General features: G+C 40.4%; 2 protein-coding genes across 2 annotated transcripts in view; one reads left to right on the top strand and one right to left on the bottom strand.

Moving 5' to 3' along the window:
- The window catches only part of SYT1 (synaptotagmin 1), a 656,423-nt gene that overhangs the window by 248,707 nt on the left and 382,941 nt on the right, over positions 1-24,775 (top strand). The window lies entirely within an intron of this gene.
- LOC117363614 lies at positions 10,137-15,309 on the bottom strand. The gene is made up of 2 exons (XM_033951672.1): positions 15,295-15,309; positions 10,137-12,680 (listed from the first exon to the last, which is right to left on the bottom strand). The coding sequence occupies exons 1-2, from the start codon at positions 15,307-15,309 to the stop codon at positions 11,220-11,222; spliced, it is 1,476 nt and encodes a 491-aa protein (XP_033807563.1). The 3' UTR covers positions 10,137-11,219.

The following is a 24,775-nucleotide window of genomic DNA, read 5'->3' as shown; positions in this document are numbered from 1 at the left end:
GCGGCAGAAGGCAGGGCAGCCGGAAAGGGTTTCAGCGACTGGTCCTCAGCAGTCCCTTTTTTTTTGATCGGCCAGCCCAGTCAGTGTTGCAGGGTTTTCTTTAGTGAATCGCGTCCCTGACTATTTTGCATGCCGTTGCCCTCATTTGCATGCGCGGATCGGAGAATGGTCGGAAGGCAGGTAAGTGAATCGGGCCGGGGTCGCATACCGATTGGTACACAATCGGTTTGCTTAGTGAATCTAGTCCATGGTCAGCAGTAAGGCCATATGTTCATCGTTGCGCTCTTTCTAGTGACCAGCACTGAATATTTGGGAGAGTTTTCGGCCGTTATTCACTGTCAAGCAGTGCAAGCTAAATGCCAACACACCCATAGTAATAGAATGAGTGGCTCAGTATTTAGTTTGATAAAAGGGGGGAGAAAATTAATAACGGCTCAATATTTGGCTCCAGGAAAAATCGGCAGTACGGGTGCACACTCTTGTGGTTCATACTGGTTCTCATGAATAACTTTAGACATAAAGTCATAAGATTTGCCATATTTGCTAAAGGTCCATCAAGCCCAGTATCCTGTTTCCAACAGTGGCCAAACCAGGTCCCGTGTAGCTGGCAGAAACCCAAAGAGTAGCAACATTCCAGAGCTCTGATTGTGATGTCATAATGCCTCATTCCACCAATGCCTAAGAGCCAGCCTCATCAGTGATGTCACAATGGCTTGACTGCCCTATAGTTAAAAACATAAGAGTTGCCATCCTGGGACAGACCGAAGGTCCATGAAGCCCAGTATCTTGTTTCCAACAGTAGCCAACCCAGGTCCCAAGTAGCTAGCTAGATCCCAAGTAGTAAAACATGCCTGCTGAAACAAAAGTTGACCCCTAAGGCATGCTGAGGTCATGTTCTGTGATGAGGCATGCAATTTTTCAGAATAGGCATGAGTGCCAATTAACTTCAATAATTGGTTGTTGGCACCCAATTATCGATAGCTGAGGGTTCATTTCTCAAACTGCATACACATCGTGGGCGTGTGCACAAATATGAATGCACAAATCTGTAACAAGTAACAACAGCTTAAAAAGCTACATTAAAAGCTAAGCAAAATGCTGTAGATAATTTACCATCTATGGATGCAAGACATCTATTGTTTTTCACGTATTTATAAATGGAAAAATTTTTCTAAAAAAGAGAATTTAAAAGAAAAATTTTTAGATGTTCATAAAAATAGACAGTTGGATCAATGATAGTCTGCAGAATGGGTGTACACCGAGACTAGTTCTAAGGGTGACACCAGCAGACACTTGAGCTCCATGGTCTATATATATATATATATATGAAGTAAAGATTTTTCAAGTTGGCAATAGCCTATAGGTATTGGGAGAATTTGTGTGATACACAAATCTGTACACCATATATAGAATCCAGGGAGTACAGTATATATGTTATATAATATGTAAGTATATATTTATAACTAGTCTTATAGCCCGTTACATTAACGGATGCTAGAATATATGTGTGTGTCTGTGTTTCTTTCTTTCTCTCTCTCCTTAGCCGCTTTTCTGTATTTCTGTCTTTATTTTTCCTCTGCTGTCCACCCATTCTCCCTTCCTTATACCTTCCCTGTGTCCACCACCACCCCTTCACTGCTCCCTTATCCAGCAACAGCCCTATTCACTTTTTTTTATCTCCCCCCTGTCCAGCAGCACCTCTTTCCTGTCCCCCTGTCCAGCAGTAGGCCTCCCTTCCTTTTTCTTCCCCCCCACCGTCTCTTCCTCTGTCCATCAGCACCTCTTTCCTGTTCCCCTGTCCAGCAGCACCCCTTACCTTGCGTCTGGCCTCCGCGGCCTACAGCCGCCCAGAGCCATCGCGGCCAACAGCCTCCGTCTAAGCGCGCATGCGCACTCCCTGGCCTCCGCTGACAGCCGCCAACAGCCGCTGCGGCATGCAGCCGCCAAGAGCCGCCACGGCCGACAGCCTCTGCCTAAGCGCGCATGCACACTCCTACCTGTGGGGTCCTACAGCACATGGAACACAGAACACGCAGGTGGGAGTGCGCATGCGCGCTTAGGCTTTTATTATATTAGATAAACACACACATTTATACCATCTTTGGAGTAGGTGTAAATTTTCCATTGGCATATTTGGGCTTCTGATGTTGGTTCTGAGTACCTATATTTTAGAGACATGTAGGTGCTTGTGTTGTGTTTAGCCCCGGCACAATTCATAATCTTTTAAGCTTTCAAATTTGTGAGTGAAACTTCCCATGTATAACATTCCCATATCATTTGCCGCCAATCCTCTGGATAAGGCTGTATAACCCACTTCTGGGATTCAAACACAACCGCCCATTTCATGATTGGATTCATGCCTTCATTGTGATTATCATGAATGTTTTCCCAATTAATTTTATTTTCTCCTTTATGATAACTTAGATTTAAACAAATAGCACAACAAGAACAAGAAGAATGCTGTTAACAATTGGACCTAATCTAATCTAATCTAAATCTTGGGTTTATATACCGCATCATCTCCACAGGTGGAGCTCGACACGGTTTACATGGATAGGAAGCAACGGAACTCCAGTGGGTTTATAAAAGTAAGTAAGAGAGAGGTTAGGTGTGATAATAATAGGGAGGGGACGGGTTACGTTTTGGAGAAGAGCCAAGTCTTCAGAAGCTTACGGAATGGTAGAAGGGGGCTCAAGTTGCGGAGAGGGGAAGGGAGACTATTCCAGAGCTGAGCGATTCTGAAGTGGAGGGAGGACCCGAGTTTACCGACGAGGGAGATACCCTTTGAGGAGGGGACGGATAGTTTTAATTTTTGCGTGGATCTGGTGGAGAATGGATTTGAGGAATTCCAGGATAGAGGAATAAGAGGTGGAAGGATGCCGTGGAGCATCTTGAAGGTTAAGCAGGCACATTTAAAATGGACCCTGGAGATGACAGGAAGCCAGTGCAGCTTGGACAGGTGTGGAGAGGCATGGTCAAATTTGCTTTTTGAGAAGATGAGTTTGGCCGCGGTGTTCTGGATTAGTTGGAGTCTGTGGAGGCTTTTCTTTGTTAAGCTAAGGTAGATGGAATTGCAATAGTCCAATCTGGAGAGGATGATGGACTGTACGAGTACGGCAAAGTGTTTTTGGTGGAAGCAGGACCTCACTTTCCTCAGCATGTGAAGGCTGTGAAAGCATGTTTTTATCAGGGAGTTGAGGTGGTCGTTGAAGGATAGCGAGGAATCTATGGTGATGCCCAGAACTTTGCTAGAGAACTCTAGTTGTAGAGAGGTGCCTGTGGGCAGTGGGATGGAGGTGGGTAAATGATCAAGTTTGGGGCCAAGCCAAAGTAGCTTGGTTTTGGATTCATTTAGTTTCATTTGTACAGCAAGAGCCCAGGATTGAAGTTTGGTTATGCATGAGGAGATGTTTGCTGCGAGATTGGAGAGGTTTGCGTCGGTCTCGAGGAGGATCAGGATATCGTCAGCGTAAGTGTAGAGTATTTCTAGGGGGGAAAGGTGAAGGAGGTTCAGGGAGGACATATAAATGTTGAAGAGGATAGGGGATAGGGGGGAGCCTTGTGGAACTCCACATGTCGGTTTCCACGGGGAGGATGAGGTACCATTCTTGGTGACGGTGTAAGAGCGAGAACGTAAGAAATTCGAGAACCAGTCAAGGACCGTGGAGCTGATGCCTATCTTGGAGAGTAGGAGGATTAGAATGTCATGATGGACAACGTCGAAGGCTGCAGAGAGGTCGAATTGGAGTAGAACGGCAAATTTTTTGTGAGAGTGGAGTTGTTGGATCTTCGAGGTTAGGGAGGCCAGGAGGGTTTCAGTACTGAAGTTGGGTCTGAAGCCGTATTGATACGGTAGGAGGATAGAGAATCTTTCCAAGTAGGCTGAGAGTTGGGAGGAGACAATGGACTCAAGCAATTTGGTTAGGAGTGGGATGTTTGCTATAGGGCGATAGTTGGATGGGATGGAGGGGTCTAGGTCAGTCTTCTTCAGTAGGGGGGTCAATGCAATGTGTCCCATTTCAGGTGAGAAGAGGCCTGAGAGTAGGGCAGAATTTATGAGTTTGGTGAGAGATGAGATGGCCTGTGCGGGTATTTTCTCAAATAGATAGGATGGAAATGGATCCAATGTGCAGTTACAGGATTTCAATTTCAGGCAGAGCTTGAGGACCTCTATCCTGATGCAGGAAGCGAAACACTGGCCATGTCGGCCGTGGTCTGGTGAGACAATTGCAGTGCAAGCTCTCATAAAGGAGGAAAAAAATTGGAAAATTATTCATAATAATCAGAGTGCAGGGCAAGCATCTAATGACCTCTCCCATTCCCTTCTCCCTCTCACCACGTGGATCTGGCATTTCCATTCCTCCCCTCCCTGCTGGCTGACAGGAGTAGCACTGTAAACAGAACGCCTTGGGCCTTTCCTCTGCCACGTCTGCTTTCTATAATGTCACTTCCTTTTTTTTTTTTTTTTTATTAAATTTATTAATTGTTACAACATATAACAAATTCAGGCAATTAAACAATTGTAAAGGAAATATATCAAAATTAAAAAATAATGGTATTCATCAAGTCCACATTATTAACGTAAATCTGACCACGTCTCCCCACTCCTGGCCAATCTTCATTGGCTCCCAGTGATTTCCAGAGTCCAATTCAAATGCTCTTGCCTGGCTTTTAAGATTATTCACGGCATCCTTCCTTCCCTAATCCCACTTTCTTTCAACTCCTCGTGCCCTGACTCCACCAGGACCGCCCATAAATTAAAACTCTCCTTCCCCTCCCTACATGGTATTCTCCACGCAGGTAAACTGGGAAAATCACTTCTTTTCAAAATCACAGGTCTCTGGAATGACCTTACTATCCCGCTGCGGAACCTGAGCTCACTCCATTTATTCCGCAAGCAACTAAAAACCTGACTCTTCTCTAACATGTAATTTCTTTTCCCTTACTTTTCCACTCGATTTATAAACTTATGTAAACCTTTTCCTACCCTTTCTCATTTTTAAGTTCTTGTAAACCGTGCCGAGCTCTACTTCCGTGGAGATGATGCGGTATATAAACTTAAGGTTTAGTTTAGTTTAGTTTAGATTAAGGGCTGGCTATTCCTGTTGGAGCCTTTATCAAAAGCAATAATTAAACATCAATATCTTCAACGTTAATACACTCTAGAGTCAAGCAAAATAATTATCATCGTTTTCATTCTCATTCCATCTCAGCCTCTGCATTAATAACAGGCAAAATATCCAATTTAGGTTTGTCTATAAGAAAATTCTCTAAATGAGTTGGATCTAGGAAAACATATTTGGTATCTTGATATACCATCAAACACTTGCAGGGGAACTTAAGGAAAAATTAAGCACCTACACTCAGGGCTTTAGCCTTAAGTTGTAGGAATTGCTTCCTCCTGTATTGTGTTTGTTTAGAGACATCTGGAAAAACATTAATCTGTTGACCACAGAACATAGCATTTTTATTTATAAAATACAGTTTAAGAATATCTTGTTTTTCCATCTCGGTCCTAAAAGTGACTAATAATGTTGCTCTTTTGGCTATATGCCACTTCCTTTAGGCATATCACACACTTCTGGGCACAGTATATTCATTATTCACATACCACAACAATCCATAGCGCTGTATATTTCTGACATACAAATCATTCATTCACACCGAGGGACCTCAGAACACCACCCAAATCTGCTTGTTTGGCATGGCAGCACTCCTCACTGGTTCCCTTTTATTATGGTGAGGTAGATTTTCGGCTAGCGTGCGCTATACTAGCATGCGATAAAACCGCTAGCGCACCTTCGTAAAAGGAGCCCGTAGGTCTTAATGTTGGAAGGGACTGGTGCAGCAACGTTAGGAGCTAAGTCTTTAATTTCACTAAGTTCAGTGATAAGATTTATACATTAGTATCAGCTATGAAGAGTTTAAAGAAAACATAAAAATAATTTTTTTTGTAAGTGTATAATGAAATATTTATGATAAAGTTATTATAACTCACATCCTAATGAAAGGAAACCAGTGAGGAATGCTGCCTCACAAAACAAGTAGATTTGGGTGGTGTTCTGAGGTCCCTCGGTGTGAATGAATGATTTGTAGGCCAGAAATATACAGCGCTATGGATTGTTGTGGTATTTCCTTTAGGCAGACACGGCAGAGGAAAGGCCCAAATGAAGCCAACCTCAGGCATTCTGCTCCTGTCAGTCAATGAGGAGGGAAGAACAGAGATGCTGGACCCAAATGGTGAGAGGAAGAAGGGAACGAGAGAGAGTGACCACGTTCGTACGTATGAGTCCAACCTAAAAGTTGCCGGAAGGCAGCAGCAATTTACATACACTGTCCATCTGAGGCTGGCTCGACATCTTCTCTCTGCTGTGGCCTGCCCTCTTTGACATAACTTCCTATTTCCACAGGAGTGGGCCACAATAGAGAGAAGATGTTGGGCTGGCCTCATAAGGGCAGCATATGCAAATTGCTGCTGTCACCTGGCAACATTTTGAACAATTAAAGGTGGACTCAAAGTGTGTGAGTGTTGTGGTAGTGGGGGGGGGGGAGGGGGGAATGGAAGAAAGAAGAGGCGAGGTGCTGGCCAAGGGGGAGGGAATGTAAGGAGAAAATGCCAGGGAAGGATTGCGACAGAAATAACAGATGAATAGATAGGCTGGCAGACAACAGGATGCTGCTCTCAGAAAAGAGGTTCCTAAGGACTCTGCCTCAGGTGACCTCATCATAGAGCCATCCCTGTAAGCAGTTATGACTCCATCTTGCAGAAGAGAAGACTAAGGGGAATTATGATAGAAATGTACAAAATTTTGAGTGGAGTAGAATAGGTAAACTCAAATCAATTAGCTTACTCTTTCTGAAAATACAAAAACGAGGGGATTCTCCATGAAGTTACACAGTAATACATTTTTTTTAAAAAAGGAGACAATATTTTTTCACCAAACATATATTTGAGCTGTGGAACTCGATGCCTGAGGATGTGGTAAAATGATTGCTCAGAGTAGCTGGCTTTAAAAAAGGTTTAGACAGATTCCTATAGGTAACGTCCATAAACCATTGCTAACATAGGCCTGAGGAAAGCCACTGCGTATCCCTGAAAGTGGGGTTGGAGGGGAGGGGTTTAGGTAGCATGACATCTTGTTACTTTGAGAGATTCTGTCAGATACTTTGTGACCTGTCTTGTCCGCTGCTTAAAGCAGGACACTGGAATAGATTGAGCTTTGGTCGAACCCAATATGACAGTTCTTATGTTCTTCTGTACCTTTCTTTCTTCTGAGTGAATTCCATGTACCTCCACCCTCTGTTGCTTGCTGTCTCTCAACCAATTTCTGGTCCAGTTTCCTACTATTGTGTCCCATCTTCAAGCTGCTTAATCCTTCTCCCATTGCATATACATCTGTTTAAACATATTCAGTGTGGAAATCCTGAAACCAGACTGTTTAAGAGTGGGCACTCCAGGGCTGGCAAGAGAAACAATACTCTACAGCAGGAATAGGGAACTCTGGTCCTCAAGAGCCGTATTCCAGTCGGGTTTTCAGGATTTCCCCAATGAATATGCATGAGATCTATGTGCATGCACTGCTTTCAATGCATATTCACTGGGGAAATCCTGAAAACCCGACTGGAATATGGCTCTCGAGGACCGGAGTGCCCTAGCCCTGCTCTACAGCTCAAAGTTTGATGAGAAAGTATGGGGAGAGAAATATATTAATGGAAGTGACACTCTGAGTGTTCATTTGTGGACTTAAAAAAACAGCTGACAGCATAACAGTCCAGAGAATATCCCTAGTTATAAAGATAAAATGCATCTTTAAAAAGGATTTTTTCCCCCCTAAGGAAGTACTGTTCTATAAAATAGATCTACTGGGACTATTTCAATGTAATTCACTGCCTTGTCTGTCGTAGAGAAATTTGGCTTAAAATGGCAACTGATACTTTAAACAACCCTGCTTCACACTATAATGGAATCCAGAAATAGCTACACCACTTATTAAAGTCATCTCTGCAGACAGCTTGGGAAATTGTTATAGTATACTTTGAGAGCAAACCTTTTCCTCACTGTACTCCCCTAAAAGTTTCATAAGGTACATTTAGCTTCTGCTATGCCAATAAAGAGAAAAAGCACACATGTGCAGTACTTTGTTCCACAATGCTATTCAATGCGTCTCATAACGCTGGCGTTCTTGGTATTTCTATATAAACACATTCTTCATTTCTGCTCGGTAGAGTAGGCTTGAGACAGACTCCATTGATGAGATTTTCTGGCTGTACAAAATGGCTATTAGAAGCAGAGATTGAGACTCAGTGGGGTTAAATTAGATTTGTTACTGCTTGCATCTGAACTCCCTTTGGTAGTCAGAGTAAGCTTCAAAAAGTGATGGAACACAGTAGAACATGAGGCACAGAGCAATTTTTCATAGTTATTACAGGTGACATATCTAAACTAGTAGAACGCAGGCATAGGAAGGGCATATACATTACATGATAAAATAGTTTCTTTGGACTCATTGAGTAGTACCAACAGATACGTGAGGCCAAATAAAAACGAACATAATGGGGCCAGTGAACAAATAGGTTCATCTAACCTTTCTAGAAATCTTTCAGTGACAACGAGAAATCCATTGGGAAACCTCTATATTTGGGCTCCTACAGCATTGAGTTTTCACCCACGAAAGAGATTACAACCAGAGTGGGTAAACCTGGAATCTGATTACGAACAAAAAGGTCTTAGAATCCACTTTTCAAAAAACAAAGGAATAATTGGAGAACCATAAATTGTAGCTGCACTCGTAAGAAGTTTGCGTTCCGCGAATAAAGCAAACAACCACGTGAATATAGGGCTCCTTTTACGAAGGTGCGCTAGCGGTTTTAGCGTACGCACCGGATGAGCGCACGCTATAGCGCGCGCTAGCCGTAAATTTACCGCCTGCTCAAAAAGAAGGCAGTAGTGGCTAGCATGCGCGGCAATTTAGCGCGCACTATTCCGTGCATTAAAGCCCTAGCGCACCTTCGTAAAAGGAGCCCATAGTACTGCACCTCTAGTTCTAAAGAGATTTCCAAATAATTTTTATAATTTTAAATGTATCTCAAAAACACGTTTGTTTGGGGGGGGTTTTAGATACTTTCATACAGACTGGAGATTGGAAGGAAAAATTATCCTTTTTAAAAGCGTTTTTGAGATGCATTTAAAATTATAAAAATTATTTGGAAATCGCTTTAGAACTAGAGACTCAATACTATAATCAGGTGGTTGATTGCTTTTATTCATTGGAAACAAATTTCTTAGAGTAAGAATAAAAAGGTCCAGCTTTCATTTTGGGGCCATTTCCGATTTAACAGTCTTGGTTCGCTTTTGCATTTTAAGAGCGTAAGAATGGTTTCCTGGCACAAAATCATTTCCTGAGCTCTGAAAATGAACTTTTGTGAATCCTATGTTCTATAAAAAAAAAAAAATTCAGTGGGTTTCAGCATGCATCTCAATGAAAGTTAATTCATCTTTCTCACTATTTTTCCAGAATAGTCCCCAATGTGCATCACATAATAAAGTATCAACATTAAAGTGAGGACAATTTTCAAAGCCACTTACCCAGGCAAATTGACCTATCTAAAAAGTGCCCTCCTCAGAGTAACTAGAAAGTATATAGTTTAAAACACACTTACATTAATCCCCAAATTCTATAAATGGCGCTAAAAAAATTGGACATGCAACTGGTAGGAGTTATTAAATTGCTGTATAGTCCTTGTACTTAATGTAACCCCTCCCTCTTTGAACTCCCAATTCCCACTCTCTTAACCTTTAGTCTTAGGTTACCTAACCAGATAGAAGTAAGAATTATAACAAAAAGAGGGAAAAGTTAACATAAAATATAAAATGACCCTAAATAAAAAAATACAAGGAATAAAAGTTTTTATTGGTTTATTGTTACAACTCTAACAAAAACTATATACATCTAAATAACTTTAGAATAAGATCTCAAATAAAGTTTTCCTCAAAGAATTTAGTCCTTTCAAAGAATTTTGTCCTCACAGAGTTCAGATGTAAATTTTTCTCACAGGGTTCCGTTGTTTTATTTACACAGCCGTTGGGTACCAGTGCTTCTTCTTTCCTCTATGGAGAGTCACCGTACTGTACTGCTATTATTCTTAGGGTAATGCTATATCCCACTTTCCCTTCCCCTCACCAGCTCCCTGACTGGGAAAATTAATAGCATACACAGATGACTGAAAGCATAATATAGGTTTATTCATACAATTTTATAATAATGAAATCATGCAGTAAGGAATCAATAATTTATTACCATATATTGCATCATCACTCCGATATCGGGGGACTAGCGAAACATCGGAGGCAGCGCATTCATCTCATATCAGCATCACACGGCTCTTCAGCAGTGGAGAAGTCCCGAGAAGTCCCGATTCCACTGAGTTCTGCCTGTCTTTTTATGCCCAGATTATGGTCAGGATCCGGTTTATGTATTGTGCTCAAACATGAGCATATATTATGGTCAGGATCCGGTTTATGTATTGTGCTCAAACATGAGCATATAGGCACTTTTTTACTCAAAGTATTATGGTCAGGATCCGGTTTATGCATATCCTGCTTTTCCCCCTTTCTCGATTGAGTCACTCATATCCTGTTTTGACTAAATCTGGCTCACCAGGTGCAAGTTATCTTTCTGAACTCTAGTTCCCCTTTTAAAAAAAGAAAGTTGTTATTTGGTATTAGGATCCTTTTAGTAGAAGATGGTTTCTTAAACAGCCATTGTTACTAAAAACAACTCTCATATCATATATATCCCATACGTATCACATTCGGTCCTTAACAATGAGTGTTGTATGTAACCATCATCACTTTTTGTTGTTTACAACAAATGCCATATGCCACATAACAATTCCAGATAGATAAAATTATTACCAGAATAACAACTATTAACAGAGGATGGATGATCCAATCCAGAGTCGTTTTAGCTGAAGGTGAATATCCTAAAAATATATCCCACCAATGATGTGAAGTAGCATCAGCTATTCCTGACCCTATTGTCACTATCGAGTCTGCTGCAATAGTGGTGGTAAGCTGATGAGCCATAATACTTTGATTTAGGTATCGGATGGCACTCTGTATTTTGGTTGATTGAGTTAATATTTGCTTAAATCTGGTCAAATTTAAATCCCAATTTGGAACATCCCATTTAGTGCTATTCCAAATGATAGCCACGTTCTTATAATACTGAAATGTTATGAATACATCCCGAAAAAAGCACTGCCATTCCTGGTATCACTGGTTGATCAGTTACTACACATACTACTTGTGGTGCTATTTCGACCATATACCTATAGGTTATTGGCATAATAGTCCATTCACATTTGTTTACAGTATTTTGCAATAAACATGGTTCATATACAGCAGATTGTAATTTACAAACTTTTCCACTTAAAGTGTTATCACAAAAAGTTAAATCATGGGTACGATTGTACATATCTATCACCTGTCCATAAAAGGTGGGGGTCCAAAAGTGTTGATTAGGAGCTGACCCAATTAGTAAAGGCATCACTATGTATTTACACATTATACTCTGTTTGGTTACATTGTAAATGGTAAAATATCCCTGACATAGGGTTTCCTCACACCTTATCCCCGAACTAGGTATTTGTAGCCAATGGCCTGCATGGATTACATCAGAAAAGACGGTCCTCCACACTTGTTCATTTGCTGTCAAAAGTTGTGTTTGAAAGACATTTTTCTGTTGTTGCTGCTGTAATGTTTGCAAAGAACATATAGTCCAATTGATTATGTGAGTAATATTAGTATCTATAAGGAAGGTTAGAGAATTACTAGCATTAAAAAGATCTAACATATCATTATCCACGCCAGCTGCTAGTGTCATTGGGTACCAAATAGTAGGCATCCAATTAGCTTGTATAGTTAAAGCATTATTAATTTTACTTCCAGCGTTATGCAGCCTATTTGCTAAAGATTCTATATCATAACTGTTTATTGTCCCGGTAATAGTTCCAAATCCTCCCAAAATAGTATCATACCAGACTCTCCTATATCTACATCGACTAGAGGGAGGAAAGGTAATTTTAAATTGTACACGTGTTTGTTCCGCCTGCTGACCCACCATTTCACATGTTGACGGTAATCGTTTAACCTGCCCTGGATCAATTTTTGCAGAATCTATATTTACAAAGATAATAAAATCTGCCCATGTAGTACGATTCTTAATAAGAGATGCATTAGTACATAGAAAATATTTGGGGTCTTCTAATGTCAGATGCAACACAGTTCCATTCCAGGTGCTACAATTTTGTATTGCCTGCCATTTCTGTTTTGTATTTAATTCTGGGAACACAGTCTTTAAGCAACATAGAAGTGACACATGGGCAGTGACATTTACCACTACTTGACTCTGATATAGGGCATAAAAGATATACCCTCTTCTGTCATTGTGAGGGCCTTTCCATATGTCCACATTAGTTGTGATGTTAGCTATTGTACATCTCTGTCCTTTTTCACAACTAAACTTTTCCTGTTGTCGTCTGCTGGTAGCACTTCTCCATCCCCATTGAAATCGAGCATTGTCATCCAAAACCAGACGCCTAGCCGGAGTCCATCCTTCTACGTGACCCAAAGATACGATACCAAGGACTGTGAATACGCCTAGGACGATTAGGGTTTCCTGTAAAATTAAACACAGTATTACTCCCGTAGGTAACATTTCTCCTGTGGGACATATTCCCATTTTTCTACACCGGGCCTCATTATCAATAGCGTACGGTCTTGTCCCACTGCTATCACTTCAGCGGGAGAGGGGGGACCATTTCGGTTGCTAATCCATATTTTGGCCCCAACATTTACAGTATTTGTGGATCCAAACCCTTTTGCCCCCCTAACCGTCAATTCTGTAGAGGCTGTGGTTTCTCTTACCGGAGCTATATATATAGGAATTTGCAACAGTTGTGCAATTCTTTCTCCCTGTGCTATTATTACATCCTCCGCACCTAAGTTAATTAGTATTACCCTAACCTCCCCTTGATAGTCAGCATCAATCACCCCTCCCAAGACAGTTATTCCTTTTGAGGCATAACTGGATCTGGTTACCAATTGCTCATAATGTTCTTTCGGAATTTTTCTCTGTGTTCTCCACAGCTCTAGTGGTGGAATGTGGTACTGCTGGTAGTGTAAATCCTGGAAGGAAAGCACATGTTCATTAACAAAAGAACAAAGAAAAGAAACACATGGCACGTTTTCCCCTCTGCAAACATGACTAATTCTTGTATCGCAGAGTCACAGTCTCTGTGTTGAATTGTTGAAAAGATTCAAAAAAGGTTTTTTTTTCCTGAAACACAAAACACACAGATTAAATAGACTTATTTCAGGGTCCTGTGGCACCAAATATGGCCACAGGAAAATTTAAACAGGCAGACACATTCTCTACATGGTAAAATTATTCTCAATCCATATTCTTTATTAGGTTCCTACCCTGAAGAGCTTACTTGTAAAAAGTAAGCAAAATTTCAATTCCGAATTCATCCACTTACATAAAAGTTTATTATAATTGTTCTTTTCCGTTAACCAAGGTTAACAAGCCTTTTGTTTCACATTTATTTTAATTGTATAGGTACTTAACCTCTACTTTTGTTAATCTTTTTATTTTAAACTTCCCAATTTAATGTTAAAATGCATTTAAATTTAATTACTCCCTAATAAACCATGCAGGGGCACAAAAAGTCATATTCAAAACTAATTTGAAACACTGAGATAAAAATACAAAGGCAAGGAAACTTTTTCCTGTTGTACACCGTCACAAACACAATATTTCTTTTAAGCATGGCATCTATTGCTAGAATAAATCTTTCTTCTTTTCAGAAAAGTATTCTTTTACTGTAACATGCCTGAGATCCGGCTTTCACATACCTTATCTTCAAACAAATGTGCTGTATAAACCAGCAGGCACTCTTACGACTGCCAGAACACGTAACTATCTGGCTTGACAAAATTATTTGTCTCAAATCACATACCTTATTCTAACATACTTTGCATTCAATTTCCAGCCTTGAAACCAGCTAGACTTTTTAAACCTTTATTTTTCTTTCCTAAACCATCTCGTTTAATATCACTTTCTAATTCCTTCTGATCCTACAGTTCTGTTCTTCCAACATTCTTATAAACAAGGGAAAAATTCAGGCTACATTCTCGTACAGAACTTTCAGACAAACAGCTCCTAAACTACTAAAATACCTTAATTATTCTTCAACATTAAAAACAACAAGAACTTTTCCCCACGGCTGATCGTAACTCCAAACAGCATACATTTCCCTGTGTATGCTCGTAAAGTTTTCATTCTAAAAATCTAAAAATCCTCCTGCTGCTAACAAGGTAATTGCAAGTTACTACATTTTAAATCCACCATATGTTAATATTTAAGCACATTTTAAAGATCGATACCTATTTCTGAAAGATATCTCAGCAGCTCAGACAAAGAAAATCTCCATACTGTGGAATTTCCCTCCTTCTCTTCTTTTTATACTTATATTGTGCCACTTTTACAGCTGCTCTTTCTGCTACATCCTGATAATGTTCCAGTTTATCCTTTAATAATTTACTATTACATTCCAGCACCAGACACCGTCCCTCTAATTCTAACTTACTCTGTTCTACTCTCCCTTTCTCTTTAAGTGCCATCTGCAACCGCTTGTGCACCCCACGGTATGCAGAGGCCAACACCCAACTCCTTCGAGCCAGGGTAACTGCTTCACCTGTTTTCACAGGGATTGTTTCAAGTACTTGTACCACATTCTTTGGTTTAAGTGCCGTCTGCAACCGCTTGTGCACCCCACGGTATGCAGAGGCCAACACCCAACTCCTTCGAGCCAGGGTAACTGCTTCACCTGTTTTTACAGGGATTGTTTCAAGTACTTGTACCACATTCTTTGGTTCAAATTCCCTTAACTCCTTATTCCATGATTCCACCAATCCATGATTGGCCATTTCTGCCGCTATTATTTCATACGGGTCCCCGGTCCAGCCAGGTATCCCTGCAGGTTCTTTTTTAGATTTCTCCTTACGCCGGAACATTGTTCGGTCTTATTTACGGAGATCCTGCCGACTACGCCAATTAATGTACTGCTATTATTCTTAGGGTAATGCTATATCCCACTTTCCCTTCCCCTCACCAGCTCCCTGACTGGGAAAATTAATAGCATACACAGATGACTGAAAGCATAATATAGGTTTATTCATACAATTTTATAATAATGAAATCATGCAGTAAGGAATCAATAATTTATTACCATATATTGCATCATCACTCCGATATCGGGGGACTAGCGAAACATCGGAGGCAGCGCATTCATCTCATATCAGCATCACACAGCTCTTCAGCAGTGGAGAAGTCCCGAGAAGTCCCGATTCCACTGAGTTCTGCCTGTCTTTTTATGCCCAGATTATGGTCAGGATCCGGTTTATGTATTGTGCTCAAACATGAGCATATATTATGGTCAGGATCCGGTTTATGTATTGTGCTCAAACATGAGCATATAGGCACTTTTTTACTCAAAGTATTATGGTCAGGATCCGGTTTATGCATATCCTGCTTTTCCCCCTTTCTCGATTGAGTCACTCATATCCTGTTTTGACTAAATCTGGCTCACCAGGTGCAAGTTATCTTTCTGAACTCTAGTTCCCCTTTTAAAAAAAGAAAGTTGTTATTTGGTATTAGGATCCTTTTAGTAGAAGATGGTTTCTTAAACAGCCATTGTTACTAAAAACAACTCTCATATCATATATATCCCATACGTATCACACGTACCTACTTCCTAACTAAAAAAAATCAAAGGAAGCAAAACCCTATCACCCTGAAAATTATATTTGTTTCTTTACTTTTTTGACTAACTACCCATAGAAAAGAATGGATAATTCAAATTCCCTAAACTTTTTCCACCCACGATGTATCTTAAACTATTCTCAAGCAACCCCAAACCAACCTGTCTTCCAGACTGATCACTACCCAACTCCTCTCTCTGGCAGTTTTTGAATCCTGACCAGCACTGCTCACTTCTGCATGAGATCATCAGACCTGATGCAGACATCAGCATTCTAGAATTCTTACTGTCAATCAGGCAAATACAGCATTAATTTTGCTGGCTAACAACAAAAAAAACTTTTCACTTTAAAATATTAGAGAAAAAAAAAACTTCTGTCAGGTCTTCTGCCCTGGGTAAACTATAACATATTTCAAATTTATTTTGTAACCCATGGTTACATTAAACTACTACATAGTCTTTGTATTGTCCAAATGTTCTCCACTGTGAATGTTTGCTTTAGGCCGTTCTGAGCTACTGGGAGGACGGGATAAAAATCTAAATAAATAAATGCAATTAATTCACTTATTGGTGCCAAGATGGTATTAAGGGCTCCTTTTACAAAGGTGCGCTAGCGTTTTTAGCGCACGCACCGGATTAGCGCACGCTACCCAAAAAACTACCACCTGCTCAAGAGGAGGTCGTAGTGGCTAGCACGCGCTATTCCGCGCGTAAAGGCCCTAACGCACCTTTGTAAAAGGAGCCCTAAGTATCGGTGATTTGTGTCAACAAGAATTGATTGGCAGTAATTTGAAGTTCCACATGTCACATGCCCCTATTCTACGGTGAAAACACAGCACCTAATTTCTGTGGCACCCAGTTCCAAGGGGGTCATGAATTTGGGATTTCATATGCCTCAATGAAGGAAAAGACCTCAGAACATCACACCATAGAAACATGTAAAGTTCTCCAATGATAATAGGGTGGTGGTTGGTCAAAAAAACCTTCTTGTTTTATGTATAGCCCACAATCAAATTTATTTTTGTATCTGTGTGTTCTATAGCCTTACTTTTATTATTTTTACTTTTTCTTGATTAGTCTTTCTTATGGTGTGGTGTTCTGAGGTCTTTTCCTTCATTGAGGCATATGAAGTAGGAGGTTGACCTTCTTGAGGATCCTATTAGCATTTTTGGTTAACAGAGATTTTCCACAAGGAATTTTTTTGGCAGGCCAGGAATTTTCAAAGCAATTAAGTACTTAGTTATAGAATACTGTCAGTTACACATTTAAACATGCAACCCTTTATACTAGCTCTTAACATGGAGTAAGTGCTCATGCCTAGAGCTAGGTGCAGAGAGCTAGAACATAAGAATTGACACTGCTGTGGTCCATCATGCCCAGCAGTACACTCCCGTAGCAGCCCCCAGGTCAAAAACCAGTGCCTTAACCCTTTCAGGACCATAAGGATCGTAGGCCAATTTTTGTGGTTTTGACGACATTTTTATGGTAAAAAGGGCTTGCAGATGCCAAAAAATTGATTTTTTTTGTGAAATATCATTATTTTTTTTTTAAAAAAAATCAAACTTCTGGCTTATGGACAGTGTGGCAAGTGAATCTTCTCATCAATCTGGCAACGACGCTAATGAATGAATGTCGGAACCAGTTTGTTTACATAAAGGCAGTATCATATGGAATCCGTACATATCAAATTTAGAACTGTAGACTATCCCAATCAAAATTTATAGGATTTTAAAGTTATGGGACAAATATGTCCCTTGGTCCTGAAAGGGTTAACAGAGCCCTACCTGCGTACGTTCTGGTTCAGCAGGAACTTGTCTAACTTTGGCTCGATATCACCTATCAAAAGGGACTGTGGGAATTCTGTGGAATCCGCAGCATTCCCACTGGTATGGAAGACATTCCATAGGATTCCTCTGGGGATGGAAGAAGTTGCTGTGGGAATCTCACAGGAGTCAAAATCTCTGGTGACTCCAGAATGAGGCTTGGAATACTTAGAGAGGCTGCTAGAGCACCAGACTCAGGCTTACAACACTCATTGGTTGAATAGTGAATACCATCCAAAAAGAACACGGAAAGCTTTTGGGGTTGGGAAGAAACAGAGGGCTATGAGCAAGTAAATAGCAGCATCAACTCCTGTGGGTTCTGACGAAATGGAGGAGATTACTGTAATTGTGGGGATGGCTGGGAATGAAATCAATCTTTGCGGGTACAGATGGGTATGGATTGGATTCCATGGGAGATGGGTGAAATTTCTGCTTAGTTAAGTGCCAAAATGCAGACAAACATTATTATTTTATAACTGCAACTTCTGTATGTACAATATTTCTGTTACTGAATTGTTACTTAGTGCCCAAATTTTTGCTGTCTAGGTTTTATGCCTTTTACTAAATTGGGTCCTAAACCAATTATTTTGTTCTATGATTTTAAATGCATCTTTGTTTCTTTTTATTATGCACCCTACCAAAAAAAAGATTGCTGCAGAAAATCACGTGCAATAAATAGGGACTTTCCTGGAGGATATTGTTGTTTAGGCAGAATGGCATTTTTCAAGCTTTGTATATGTACTGTAGTTTGCAGAATAGCACTTGGTTGCTTTTCAATGATGGTTCTCGACAAAGTGTTCAAAAGCAAGGAGGTAAAGCTCCAAATGAAGATCAGACTTGTCAACGCACTCATTTTCTTAGTGCTCAGTTTCATATTAGAAAGCTGGACACTATGGGGCTCATAAGAGAAAAATGTCCAAAAACCAGCCTAAATCGGCACTTGGACGAACATTTCTCTAAAACGTCCAAGTGCCGATAATCAAACCGGGTTTTGGACGCATTTCTAAACGACTTAGGCCTTCATAGAGCTGCTCAATGTCCAAAGCTAAATGGGGCGTTTCAGGAGGTGTGTCGAGGGCGGGGGTTGGGTGGGATGTGGGCCGGCTTAGACTTAGTCGTACAGCATGTATAACCGAAAGTTAAACAGAGCCTAGAGGAAACTTGGACGTTTTGACTTAGACCATCTAAAACATGATCTAAGTCACTAAAACCCACCTAAACTCACCAGATAATCACTGAAAACACATGACACAGACCCCCACACACTACCCCAGTGATCACTAACATCCCCTCACCCCAATAAAATTTTTAATCATAACTTGAAATTTCAGCCTCCATACCATCATCACCTGGCTGCCTAGCATAGGAAAGCCTAGTCGTCCAACCCAGAGGCAGATTAAGTCATTTTGGGGGTGGGTTTGAGACCCATAGAGAGATGGACCCATGCCCATAAGCTCCTGTAATCACTGCATTGTTACTGAAACATGTGCACTCCCCTATACACCCCAAAACCCTTTTGTACTGGCATATAAGTGGCTCCTGCATCCATAAGGGCTATAGGGGTGGTAGATAAGTGGGTCTAGGGGATTCTGGAGGTGGTTTGGGGGGGCTCACCGTCACCTATAAGGGAGCTGTAGTGAGGAGAAGCCATGGCACCCTGTTTGTGAAGTTCACAGCAGTGCCCTGTAAGGTACCCCACTATTTAGGTGCCCTGTCTGGGTGTTCTGTCAATCACTTTGCAGACCCCTCCCACGTCCAACAGGGCTTGTTCTAGTTGTTTTTGACTTGGACGGACATTTGTACAAAAATGGACTATAAAGATAGACATTTTAGATCAGATCTGCAGGACGTATAATTTGGACAATTTTCGAAAGTCAAAAGAAGTTGGACGTCTCTTTCGAAAATGTCACTTAGGCACTTTTTGACTTTGGATGACTTGCGAAATGGACGTAAATGGACTTAGACGTCCCTTTTGATTATGCCCTTCCACGGAAACAAGACAGAAAGAAGATTGACTCATTTGAGCTTTGGACCTCCAGAAGAACTAACAAATCGATTCTGGAAGAGATCAAACTGGCTATGTCATTTGAAGCCCAAATGATGACGTTATGACTGTCTTATTTTGGTCACACCATCAGAAGAGAGAGATCACTGGAGAAGGACATCATGTTTAGGAAGATCGAAGGAACCAGGCAAAGGGGGCGACCTGCAATCAGATGGCTGGACACATTGAAAACAACCATTGGGATGACGTTGGAGAACATTTCCGGACTAGCACAAAACCAATTTCTTTTTAGATCCACAATTCATGAAGTCACTAGGATTCGAGCACGAGTCGATGGCACCGAATAACAACAACATATGTACTTTTATTCCCATTTCTCTTCATGTAGAAAAAAGAGATGCTGAGTTCCTGGAGACTTTTGTGCTTGTGAACCCACATGAAAAATTGTGTTCAGCAAATCCATGAATCTCAGTAAGGCTACTAAAAGTTTCCTCAACATGTGTAAAACTCATTGAGGGAAATTCCGTAAATGGCATTTGAAAAGATAGCTGCCTATATTATAGAAACCTATCTTTTGTCAATCACATTTAGGCACCTATTACAGAATTGCACCTAACTTAAAACTTGAGCACCTGTAATGCATGTCTCCCTCCTCTCCACCAAATGAAGGATTTATCCCTCCCACCCCTTTCTACCTCTTTGTTTCATCTCTCCCTTCCTCTCCTCTACCCCAACAGTTCTTCTTCTCTGCTTTCTGCCCCCATGTGCAAAATCTTTCCTCTCATCCCATCCCCTGCACAGCAGTTTTCCTACTCTCCCACCCATCCCCTTGCTCAGCAGCTTTCCATCCCTCCCTCCCATTCCCCTGTGCAGCACCCCATCAATCTTCCCAGCATGAAATCTCAGAGGCCTCCTAAAGCAGCAGCAGCGGAAGTGCTTTGAACGGACTGCTTCGCGACCAGCCCCACTAGGGCTTCCCTCTGCCGCGTAAGTGATGACATAATCAGTGATGCGCAGAGGGAAGGTCCCAGCAGGAAAGGCTGTGAAGCAGCCCATTGAGAGCACCGTGGCTGTTGCTATTTTAAGAGGACTCGGAAGTATGTCAGGTGTCATCAGGGTGGAGGGGTCACTGAATTGGTGAGTCAGATTTTCTCGGACAATGAATCGATTCGAATTGATTCATTGAAGTGAATCAGTGAATTGATTAGAATCGGCGAATCGGGCAGCATTACCTATCACCCAAGTAATTTTTTATTATTATTATTATGAGCTTGTTAAAGCTAATAATTAAAATCAGTTTGCTAATTAATTTAGGTGCTAACTTTACGTACCTATCTTTAGGTGCCTTCTTATAGAATTTCCCCCATTATGCCTTTTCTGAAGTACACAGCTGAAGATATGAACAACATTGGGAACTAGGTAGAGGAAACCTAGTGCATACATGAATTCTATGATGTAGAGTTGAACTAATGGTAACCACTTTCATATCACCTCATTAAAAAAACTCCCTTCACTGTCTGCTGTATAAGAATCTATGGGATAACATGGATGAATAAACAATAATGACAGAAATCTTTCATTTATGATACCAAAAATAAACTTCTGTATTTCATTGGTATTTATTAGAAAACAATAAGGACAGTATGGCATATAACGGTCAGGAAAGTGTTTCATGTATGTTGAGGTAAGAAAATAATTTTTTGAAAAAAGGCATTTCATGTACATTTTGTAATTTGGTAAAAATCAGCAGGTTTTCAGGAAACTGAAGGGGTACATAATAATTACATATCTGTGGATGGGATGAACAGTATTATCAAAGCATCCATTGAAACAATATCTGTAGGGTTCATCCAAGTATCTTCTTTTTAAGGCTTCAATTTTGTTTTCAAATATGTGATGAATATCTGCTTTCTGTATGTGTGTTTTAATTTCCCACTGTTTGCCCTCAATAAGTTAAAAACTGTTTGAGTGACTTGACCGCTTAAGTAAGCTGACAAGATTTTCAGTTCCGATCTGTTCAACCTTTCAAAGGGAGAACACAAAGAAAGAGTTCTAAAGATTTTAGCATTTCATTGGACCAATGTCTGACCTTTAACACCAATCATACAGCAGTCAATCATCAAGAGAATATCCATCGCAAAGCTACTCTTCTCCAAGTTCAGTGAACAAGAAGAAAAATGGGAATCTGAGCCATGTCGGCTTAGGATCAAACTTCAATAGACGAAGACCCATTGACCCGTTGATATGCTCAGGGTCTCAAGAGAGCAGAATTGACTGAGATTTGCAAAATATCTGAACCATCAATTTAATAGGTCTGTTTACTAAGCCATGTAAAAATTCTCCATTAATACATAGTTTTAACAGGAACTAGTTACTGTTGTAACTATGCATTATATACTAAATTGTAGTATATAATTTCATTGATATTATATATAAGTGGTAACTATGCATTATATACTGTATTATACAAATTATGTATTATATACTGTATATTATATACTGTACATGTATTTGCATTATATACTATAGTATATAAACTATGCATTATATACTAAATTGTAGTATATAATGTCACTGATTTACCTAAATATAGCATTTGCTACCATAACCAGCAGCAATCTGCAGACATTAATAACCATGAGAACATGCACTCATCGTGCTAGTAACATGCACATCACCAGCCGTGATAATGCACATCTGCAGGTTCCATTCCTCCCTGTGAAACATCACCCCCTTCTGATGGCTCCTTGTAGCATCCAGCCCCTCTCCACCACTTTGAGGTACCAAACAACATCCCCCAATGATAAAAGATTATCCAAGCTCCCTGGTCACCCCCTGCCTACATCATCAAAAACAGGGGAAGGGATAGACAGATTTCCTACTCCCCCCTCCTCTTATCATGGTAGCTTCCAAACATTGAATAATGACAGTCAACCTCATACTTCTCTTTGCCTCAAATTAGATGAGAGGGTGAGGTGGTATTTGGATGCCTTAGAGCAGTGGTTCTCAAACCTGCCCTAGGAGACTACCAGTCAGTTTTTTCAGGATATTTCTAACAAATATGGAGAGATTGGCATATAATAATAATAATAATAACAGTTTATATACCGCAATACCGTGAAGTTCTATGCGGTTTACAAAAGATTACAAGAGGTACAAAATGAGTGACCTGAAGGGAGAAGAGAGTGAGAAATAGGTCAAGAAAATTGTTGTTGAGAGAGGTGTGCGGGTCAGTTGTCTAGGTACTTCAGGAATAGGTATGTTTTTAGGCGCTTCCTGAATTCCTCGTAAGTGGAGGGCGAAAGCAATTGTTTTAGGTCTTTGCCCCATAATGCTGCTTGATGGAGGCGACAGGAATGCAAATCTATCTCAGGCATATTCATTAGGGGTATCCTGAAAACCTGACAGACTGGTGGTCCCCAGGACAGGCTTGAGAATCATTAACTTAGAACAAGGTTTGTTGGAATGAGGGGTGCTTTAGGAGTGAACTCAAACACCGACACAAGTTAGCAGTGTGTATAGTTAACTTTTCTAGAATAGGTTAGAGCTTGTAACATGCTAACACAATTTTATCAGATGTCAGGGCCTACATTATCACTAAGGGCTCCTTTTACGAAGGTGCGCTAAACGCTAGCCCAAAATCTGCCGCCTGCTCAAAAGGCTACGGCAATTTAGCGCACGCTATTCCATGCGTTAAGGCGCCTTTGTAAAAGGAGCCCTAACAGTTTAGTCTGTTCAGAAAATCTGGTTATAATGGCCTGCAAAACAACAGTGCAGTACAAATATAATCTTAGTCAAAATGTGTTTTGGTTACGGCTGTCATGTGTTATTTCATCAACCAAAACACCACAAGCAATATGCTACCTACTCTAATACAAATGCATTTTAATGCATAACAAATTGAGTTCTAGTAGTTTCATTGGTCCTGCAGGGTACTGGATTCTCTCAAAGGCAGTGTTACCAAATGGACTAGTTTTGTGCATATATAACAGGAAATAACTCACTTGCAAGCCAGTCTGATATGTCTGATATGATCTTAATCCCAAATTTACTCCTAATGAGAGCTTCCTTCTGGAGCTCATATAATATGATCAGCGTTGTCCCTTCAAACGGGGTTAATAACAATCATGAACTTCACTTCCATGTCAGAACATATTACACATGATCTCAACCTCTCACATTTACTGCTAGTATTCTGCTATGAACTTGGCACTGCGCCATGGAAGGCTCTATTCTGGAGTTTATATGATGTAATATGTATAGATTGCAAACCATTTAGCTATTTGAATGATAGGTAGCATATATTGGGGTTCATTTTTGCAAAAGAAAAACATTTTTAAAAAAGGGACAAAGCAGCAGATGGACATTTTTTCACAAAACTGTCAAAATCATTATTTTCAAAGCTCATTTTTAAGACGTGGCAGGGCATTTTCAATAGTTCCTGCAAGATATCCAAAAGCTGGGGTGGAGGGGGGACATCCATTTTCAAAACTTCTAGATGTCCAATATTTTTTTTAATAACCTATTTGGACGCATTGGCCCCTTAAGGCATCTAATTATTTTGGCCATTTTTGCATACAAAAAAGGTCCATGTTCAAAACATCCAAATCAAGCCCATTTGGATATGAGCAGGGAGGTGCACAAAAATTTAAATTATTGCCAATTAATATTCTCATAAGCTAATTAATTTGGAAGATACACATGCAAATTTCAGCACTGAATTCCCAACTCCATATTTAGAATCCGGAGGACAATTTATAGAATATGGTGCCCTTAAATGTACCCAAGTTACCTAAGAACATAATAGCCATACTGGGTCAGAACATTTCGCTAAAACCTGCTGCTTCTTCTTCTATAATATTACTAAAATCCAACTCTTTCTGAGCACAGTACCAAAACCCTTATCCACACCTTCATCACTTCGAACTTAGACTACTGCAACTTGCTACTCTCAGGCCTTCCGCTTAGCCATCTCGCTCCCCTCCAATCCATCCAGAATTTGGCTGCATGACTCATATTCCAGGAGAGATGCTATACTCACGTTACCCCTCTCCTAAAGTCACTTCACTGGCTTCCCATTAAATTGTATTTCCAAATACAATTTAAACTCCTCTAAAATGTA

The sequence above is a fragment of the Geotrypetes seraphini genome, chromosome 7 (genome assembly GCF_902459505.1).
Source record: "Geotrypetes seraphini chromosome 7, aGeoSer1.1, whole genome shotgun sequence".
Classification (NCBI taxonomy): Eukaryota; Metazoa; Chordata; class Amphibia; order Gymnophiona; family Dermophiidae; genus Geotrypetes; species Geotrypetes seraphini.
The sequence above is the reverse complement of the archived record's forward strand: the minus strand, read 5'-3'. Positions and strand labels throughout refer to the sequence as shown.